Source organism: Lathyrus oleraceus, chromosome 5 (genome assembly GCF_024323335.1).
Source record: "Lathyrus oleraceus cultivar Zhongwan6 chromosome 5, CAAS_Psat_ZW6_1.0, whole genome shotgun sequence".
Lineage (NCBI taxonomy): Eukaryota > Viridiplantae > Streptophyta > Magnoliopsida > Fabales > Fabaceae > Lathyrus > Lathyrus oleraceus.
Genome location: NC_066583.1, coordinates 635,201,959 through 635,209,848, shown reverse-complemented (window position 1 = coordinate 635,209,848; position 7,890 = coordinate 635,201,959). Strand labels below are relative to the sequence as shown.

Genomic DNA, 7,890 nt, shown 5'->3' with positions numbered 1-7,890 from the left:
CCATGTAACTTGTATTATATCATGAATAATTTTTTTTAATATTATATTTCATTATTTATTAAAAAAAAAATTTAAATTAATACAAAGGTGTATGCGTCAGATGAATTGGCACATGCATCAATGCCCATGCATATGCGCTATGGTTGTTGGCGCCTCCTTGTATTGTTTTTAAAGCATGCGCCAGCACCAGTGGCGTCTCCTCTTGTTTTAAAATGGATGCGCCAGTTCATAGGGCACATCAGTTTTGAAATGTGGTTATTTCGGTATTTTATCTGAAATATTGGTTATTTTAGAAAGAAAGAAAATTAAAAATGATTATTTTAAAAAAAATCTAAATAGTAAGGTCGATCTCTTTAGATTGGTTGACCACAAATATAAATAACAAAATTATTTAAAAAAATTAAAGTACTATATTAACGATGACGAAGTTGGAAAGTTGTGTGAAATTTTAGTCTTTCCTCATGTTTTAGAGAGCAATCTCGAATCTTGATGACAACGAGTACATCATAAGTGACTTGACAATTGATTTTTTTGTCGTATATCATATTACTAATAGTTAGAGATGAAAATATGTTAGATCGGTCTACAGGAACCTATAATTTAACATATTTAAATATTAGGTCATGTTAGACCTATTTAATAAAAGTCAGATTTAAGTTTTTTTTAAAGTCTATTTAATTAAATAGGTCAGACTTAAGTTATTAAAAAAATCTATAAAATTTTATAGATCGGCTTATATTTTCATATATATTAAAAATAGTTTAAATAGAATCATCTATATATGCATATATATTAGAAAAAAAATACTAAATAAATTGACCTACATATATCTGAATTAGAAAAAATGATAAATAGATCGACATATAAGGTTTCTTAAATAAAATGGATTAATAAAAACCTTAATTATAGACCAGGACAAACTTTTAAAAAGATCAGGCCAAATAAAAAAAAATCTATAATATATTATAGATGAGACTCAGACCTTGTAAGTGTATCGTATTTCAAACTCAAATCATATTCGATATCAAATCATATTCAATAATAAATCAATGGTATTTTATTACAACTCATACTCTCTAAATAATAACATTTTTATTTTTATTTACCTTAAAATACCTTCAAAGTATAAATACAATCATCTTACTATTAATCATTTCATTATTATTTTTTAGACAAAAATTTTACTTTTAAAATTATAAAAAAAAAACGACTTAATAGTATATTCTTTTAAGAACTAAGAGTATATTTGGTGATGATAAAATAATATTTAAATTAAGGTAAGAGCTATTTCATTTTTATTTTTTTTTGCAATTGCTAACACCTTTTTCATATGATCAATGGGGCAGGAAATTTGTTTAAAATAATAAGAAGAACTACATGTAGTGTTTATTGAATTTTTGAAAAATTTCTTTATTTTTATTAGATTTGAAAATTTTATGAGTTTTTACTCGACTTTTTAAGAATTTATGATTTTTTACCGATTTTTTCTGAAAGATCACATAAATTTTACTAAATTTACTGAATTTGAACTATTGAATTTTTCCAATACACACATCAAAATTTTCAAAACTCTATGGATATTTATCCAATTTTTCAAATACACTAGTGAGTTTTTAAAAAATCTATGAGTTTCTATTGAATTTTTATCGGATTTTAAAAAAAAATTATGAATTTTTATTTGATTTTTTAAAAATTCAAAATCTACGAATTTTTACTAGACTTTTTTTTTAAAATCCAATACTGTACTAGATTTAAATAAAAATCCAAAAGTGTTAAAAGAAAATTAATTGATAAAGATGTATATCAGATTTTTCAGTTGCACTATCAAATTTTTTATTCATATCAGATTTTTCAATTGTCAATATTTCGTTCGCTCTTTTTTAATTAAATTTTAACAAGGATATTTTTACCTATACTAAAATAGGTGGAGTTCCCAAGTCAAACATGGTTTGACAGGATAAAATCTCGCTTCAAACCTTCAAGTCAGGCGTAAACTCAAATTTAACCCAAAGCTTTCAAGAGAAAGTATTCTGTCAAAAATATCGCAGTCATCAAATAAATTTACATCAAAGAACACGTAAGATTATATATTGTTTCAAATAACCTATCATTTTGCCATTGCAATTAGTAAGTAATCAGTTAATGATTTCCAAACTCAAATAACTGATATGAACATCAATATCTCAAGTGCATAGACAAAAACAAATATCAAAGTGAGCTCCATGAATCAAACAAATCTGACATTACATTCAATTCTGTCCAAAATCTGAAGCGTTTGCACAATGATCAGATTAACATTGATCAACCTGTACCCATAAATTATGAACCTTTCTCAAAACATTTGGCAACTAGTAGCCATTCATAAGATCACAATGCTAAGATGCCATAAAATTCAATTAAATGAGTAATATTCCAACTCAAATCCAACATAACACGCCGAACCTCTTTAGAGGGTGTGAATAACCGAGTCAAATATTGCTTATAACAAAACAGGATGATAAAGTTTGATTAACCAGAACAGCTGATCTAGACTCCAAACATTAAATCAATGATCTTGGACGCCAATGATTTTGTTGGGGAAGCAATGGTACCTCCAGTCTGCCTTGTAGATGTGTTGCCGTTCTGCAGATAATATGGCCGAGAAAGAGCTTTTGATGTGCTTGCTTCTGAGTTTCTGGCAGAGGGTAGAGGTAAGGGTATAAATCCTTGATTGTTCAATCTCTCATTTAAAGCTTGTCGTTGCATGGGATCTAAGGGTTTCACACCAACAATTAGGACTCCGTTAATTTGTATTCCATCCTTGTTAAGAGCTTTTTGTGCACCCGACCGATTCTGCATCACCAAGAAATGTATTTAATCGTGCATAAGCATGAAAGAAAAAAATCACGTTCAAAATATATATAAAAAATTCGGCAGAGAAATATATTTTAAAAAGAAAAAGCATTGGGAATATGGATAAAAAGACTATGACAACAATGTCTAAATAACTGTATGGATGGTATTGGAATGGTATACAACATACAGCCACTGTTTTATAAAGAAAAATTTAATCACATTGTTCAAGCAAAAGGAAGACTGCAAACCTGATACAAAATGTGCATCCAGTTAGCCTCTCTAGGACCAGAAACATGTTTCAAAATTTCACCACATTTTTCAAACTCCCTTAAAACCAAATTAGTATCATATGGAGAAAATCTGCACAGAAACAGCATTTTTAGAAGCATGTGCACTGGTATATATAGAGAGAGATATAATATAATCATAAAAACTTTTGAGATGGACAAATAATTTATTCGATTGGTGAGGAATCTCTTAGCACAATCAAATATTTATAAGTAAGGTTTACAGTCTTTTATATTTGACACTACATAAATAGGTCAATAAATTATGAGAGCCAAACCAATAAAACAGAATATCTCAAACGTAGCTGCAAAAAGTTCAATAGGCCTAATTAAAGCTGCCACTCAAAAACAATACACGGTGATTGTCAGTTAGGCAAGAAAAAGGGGTATATTATTGAATCAATCTCTAGCTGTTAATAGGGCACTTATATTTGATGGCAAAAGGTGTTCTAAAGAGCTTTAAAAATAGTGATTTATTCAACCGATTCAAGATGAAAATGACATACAAACACAAAGATGACATGAATAAATAAAAAATTAACTATTCTCCACAAAAGTCTAATGAAACAAGTTTTTTTTCTAAACCATTTAGCGGCCTTTGTGGCCAAAACCAGCTGTGGTTTTGGCTACTATAGCAGGTGCTACAGTAAACCGCTGCACTGCAGTTCATGTCATTCTATTAAATTGACATATCATTGCACCAATCCAAGCATAGCCTTAGGTATTGTTGACCCCCTTATTATTAGGAACCTCAAAAGCTCTGCTCTTTTTAATTTTCAACGTACTTGCAAAAAACAAACATATTGATATGAACTGCTTTTCCTATTGCACGAAACCATACAGAAACAGAAATATAGGTGTAAACTTCCTCCCTGCCAAAAGACCTTGATTACTCTTTATTTTGTCTATCCTCTTGATTATTCTATGAAACAAAACTCGAAATATAGGTGTAAACTGTCCACATTATGGTCTGGAAGCTGTGACCTTCCCTCCTAACATTGCCAATAACTCGCTGATTATCACTCAATTCTTAATTTATCACAGACAATTCTCAAAATTTCAACAATAAGCACAGTGCCTCTACTCAAATCAAGTGTTTTGATGCAACAGTGATAGTGGTAAGAATTAAATCAAAACGAAAGGGTCCAGATTTCCACACTAGACAGTTTTCTCTAGCAAGATGTGCAGTTTTGTATGACATATCATTCTTACTCAGACATAGCTGCACACTTGTTCTCTTTTCCTCGCAATTTTTTATTAGTAGTCTTTTCCATTTGGAATGTTTTTTCAGTAGGCTATAGGAAACATGGGTCTGATCCCATTTATTTAAGGGTTAGGAAGATGAATTTTATGGCATTTTATTTAATCAAACTTTATGTTTTTCTGTTACTGCAGTAAAATTTACCATATTTCTAGGACAAACGCTCATATATAGTTCTAAAGTGGAATGCATTACTATCATTACTCAGCAATAAACCAAATAAAAGAAGCGTTTAGGCATTACCCATATACTGTTACCCATTCTTCCTCATTGAGATTCCCTGCAGGCAAGGAATTTCTCTGAACCTCAGGCCTTGCTACTTCTAGTGGTGGAGGAAGAGTAATCAAAGCACCAGGCTGAACCACCCCCTCCACTGGAGAACTCCTTCCTTTCTCGTCTTGATCACCACCACTCTTTGCAGTTGCAGGTGACCACCAATTCAAACCTGGCGAGCCCTGTTGGTTTTGCTGCACCCCTCTTAAAGCATAAGATGTGCTGGCCTCGGATTTGCCTTTGGCTGGAGTTGAAAATTCCCTATTTAAATTCTGCACAGGAGTTTTGTTCTCCGACTTAGTCTCAGGAGATACTTGGTAATCCAATATGCCTGATTCAGGAGAATAGTCTGATCTGTCATCCAAGGTGAAAACAGGAGGCGGAGGAAGGTCTGAATTACCAAAGTTTTCGCGCCAGAGAGAAGAAGAAGCGCCTGACTGACCAGGACTAGAAAACTTCCCCCGGCGGCCAGAAAGAGGGGAGGCTAAATCCTGGAAAAACAATGACTGTCTGCCAGACCTTGGAGTTCTTTGCACTGTGGTGCTCATGTTATTATATTATATTATATTTCAGGGAGTAGAGTTAATATCTGCAAACCAAACCAATAAACAAATACATTAAAACCAAATTCACTGAAGAAGTATAGCTAACATTTGAACTTTTCTCCACCATGAGAGATTGGTAACATAGATAAATCACCGACAAACCACCATTTCTGTCTCCGGAAGTGTAACTCACTGTCAAATCGGTACATGAATGTATCAAAATTGCAAACACAGCCACAATTGAGGCAATGGAGATAATAGAATTGTGTTTGCAATTTCGACACATTCACGCGGCAAAATAGCTATTCGCCCTATAAACTATGCAATCAGCAAATTGTTAAACTAATTGATCAACAAACAACAATTTCCAACAGCAACTAAAGCTAAAACGAGTATTAGAAAATCCGCAAATTAAGATCTAAAAGCGAGTTAGTCAGTTAATCATGTTGCTCCAGCAACACAAACATTGAGAAAACTGAGAAATGAAAATTTATAACAAAAAAATTACAGAGAACATGACCCTAGCAAAAAGTTGAAGACGGAGAATAAATAAACTTACAAGAATCGATATCAACATTCAACGGTGATAATGGAAATCTCTAAACAAACGATTTGTGAGAATTTTCTGAGCAAACAAGATTTTGAATTCTTACAAAACGTGTTTCGGAGATATTCAAACGATGCAAACTAGAAAGAGGGAGAGAAGTACCTGGTGGCGATGGTGGCGATTTTGAATTTTGAATGTGGATCTCAATGAGTTGAAATTCTGATTTAAGGATTTTAGAATTATAATTTTCCCTCCCAGAGCAAAACCCTAATTCTCCTATTACCCCTTCGTTTTTCGTTTTTCAATTCCAGTGAGAGCGTTGTGTTCTCTTCTCTCACTATAAACCGTGTGATTGTTTTGCATCGGTAAAAAATATATCTTACAGTGTCTAAACGGTGTAAAAACGGTATTTTACAGTATGCGGGAATATTCTTTTACGGTATGAAAAAATATATTTTATACTAATGATAATGACCCGTTTGTTCAAAGTATCATTTCTATGAAGTATCATTTCTCATATATGTCTTTACTGATTCACCTGAACTGTTTGATATCAGGTCCCTAGATCATCAATGTCACCATCATCCCTAAGGATTTCTTGTAATTTATATAGTCTTGTGTCTGCATTGACGTGTTGCCGTAATTTAGTTTGATGTTCATTTGCTAATTGTTTTACCAGCTCGTTAGTATGAATGTTTTGATTCATGAACTTTTTGTTCTATTGGATCTGGGATGCAATGAAGTTCTCCATCATAAGTCCTAAGTTTGACTTTTTAGGAGGAGGGGTTCATTTTTGAAAATATGTAGGGTTCATAAACAATATTGCAACAAGTTGGATCCCTGTGTTGTCAGATGTATCTTTTCTGTTTATGCACCTAACAAAATAGGGTAAAAATATCACCATCCTCCTAGTAAAAAAATTTGTCTACAAAGATGTCACTTTACATGAAAGTGTGTCATACTCCACTTGCCCTAAGTCTCGGGGGGAGAACATAAATGATTTATAGTCTGATTTTGAGTTCCATACCCTTGGTCCTAGCCTCTCTATATCATATATCCTTGTTCTCACTCTTGAACCCAAGTCTATAAGTCGTTAATGGTTCACTAATGGTTGAACCATATCCTAAGTATATAATTGGTCATGTTCCTCCAATGTCCTCTACTTTGCAGGTCTTAGTTCCTCCAGCATTAACTATGTTATATCAGAAAAGAAGTAAACTCGACTTGCTATAGAAACAAATTCAATTGTCTGAACTAGAGGTAAGTACTTAAAAAGATTCTTTTATTGGTGATTCTCATATTTTTGATACTTATATCCTGATAAATTACCTATTGCTTTGATAAGGGATAAAAGATCATGTCCCTCTCTATATAGATATCATATTTCAAAATTTATCTTTTCTAAGCAACTCTCTCCATAGTAAACAAGTTTATTGTCGATGTTGACTATATGAGAATTCCATCATAAGCTATGGATGAGAAAATGAAAGTACTTGAAAAAATGATACTTAGGAGATTGTTAAGAGCCAAAGAGGTAAGAAGTCACTTGGTTTCAACATGGATCTACAATGTGAAATAGAAGTCTGATAACACTATTGTCATTACAAGGACAGACTAATTGTAAAAGGATATACTCATACATATGGCATTGATTGAGGATACATTTGCTCCAGTGAAAAGGATGAATATTATTTGAATATTATTATCTCTTGTTACTCACTATGGCTGGGAACTACAAAAATTTGATATAAAAATATAATTTCTTACATAGAGACTTAGAGGGAGCATGCGTATTTGGATATTTCACCTGACTTTTGTCATATAGGTGGAACCAACAATGTGTGTTAGTTGAAAAGACATGTATTGATTAAAGCAATCTCTTTGAGACTTGTTTGGAAGATTTACAAAGGTCATGGTGTGTTTAGGCTACAAGAAAAGTCAAGGTGACCACACTTTATTTTTCAAACTTTTCCCAAGGAGGAAAACTAATTGTTGATATTATTATTATTATTATTATTATTATTATTATTATTATTATTATTATTATTATTATTATTATTATTATTATTATTACATGTGATGATTTGATTGAGAAACAACTACTCAAAGAAAAATTATCGGCGAATTTTGAGATGAAACACC

At 31.9% G+C, this 7,890-nt stretch overlaps 1 protein-coding gene across 1 annotated transcript; it reads right to left on the bottom strand.

The window, feature by feature from the left end:
- Nucleotides 1–2,206: 2,206 nt before the first annotated feature.
- LOC127087452 (nuclear pore complex protein NUP35) lies at nucleotides 2,207–6,126 on the bottom strand. Its single transcript, XM_051028334.1, has 4 exons — nucleotides 5,911–6,126; nucleotides 4,627–5,245; nucleotides 3,084–3,195; nucleotides 2,207–2,832 (listed from the first exon to the last, which is right to left on the bottom strand). Exons 2-4 carry the CDS (start codon nucleotides 5,202–5,204, stop codon nucleotides 2,527–2,529), a joined length of 996 nt encoding a protein of 331 aa, XP_050884291.1. The 5' UTR covers nucleotides 5,205–5,245; nucleotides 5,911–6,126; the 3' UTR covers nucleotides 2,207–2,526.
- Nucleotides 6,127–7,890: the final 1,764 nt, after the last annotated feature.

Coding starts and splice junctions, on each gene's coding strand:
- LOC127087452 (XM_051028334.1), bottom strand. CDS start 5,204: ATGAGCACCACAGTGCAAAGAACTCCAAGGTCTGGCAGACAGTCATTG. Junction 3,196..4,626: donor GAATGGGTAACAGTATATGG/GTAATGCCTAAA, acceptor GTTTCTGTGCAG/ATTTTCTCCATATGATACTA. Junction 2,833..3,083: donor GGATGCACATTTTGTATCAG/GTTTGCAGTCTT, acceptor TTGGTGATGCAG/AATCGGTCGGGTGCACAAAA.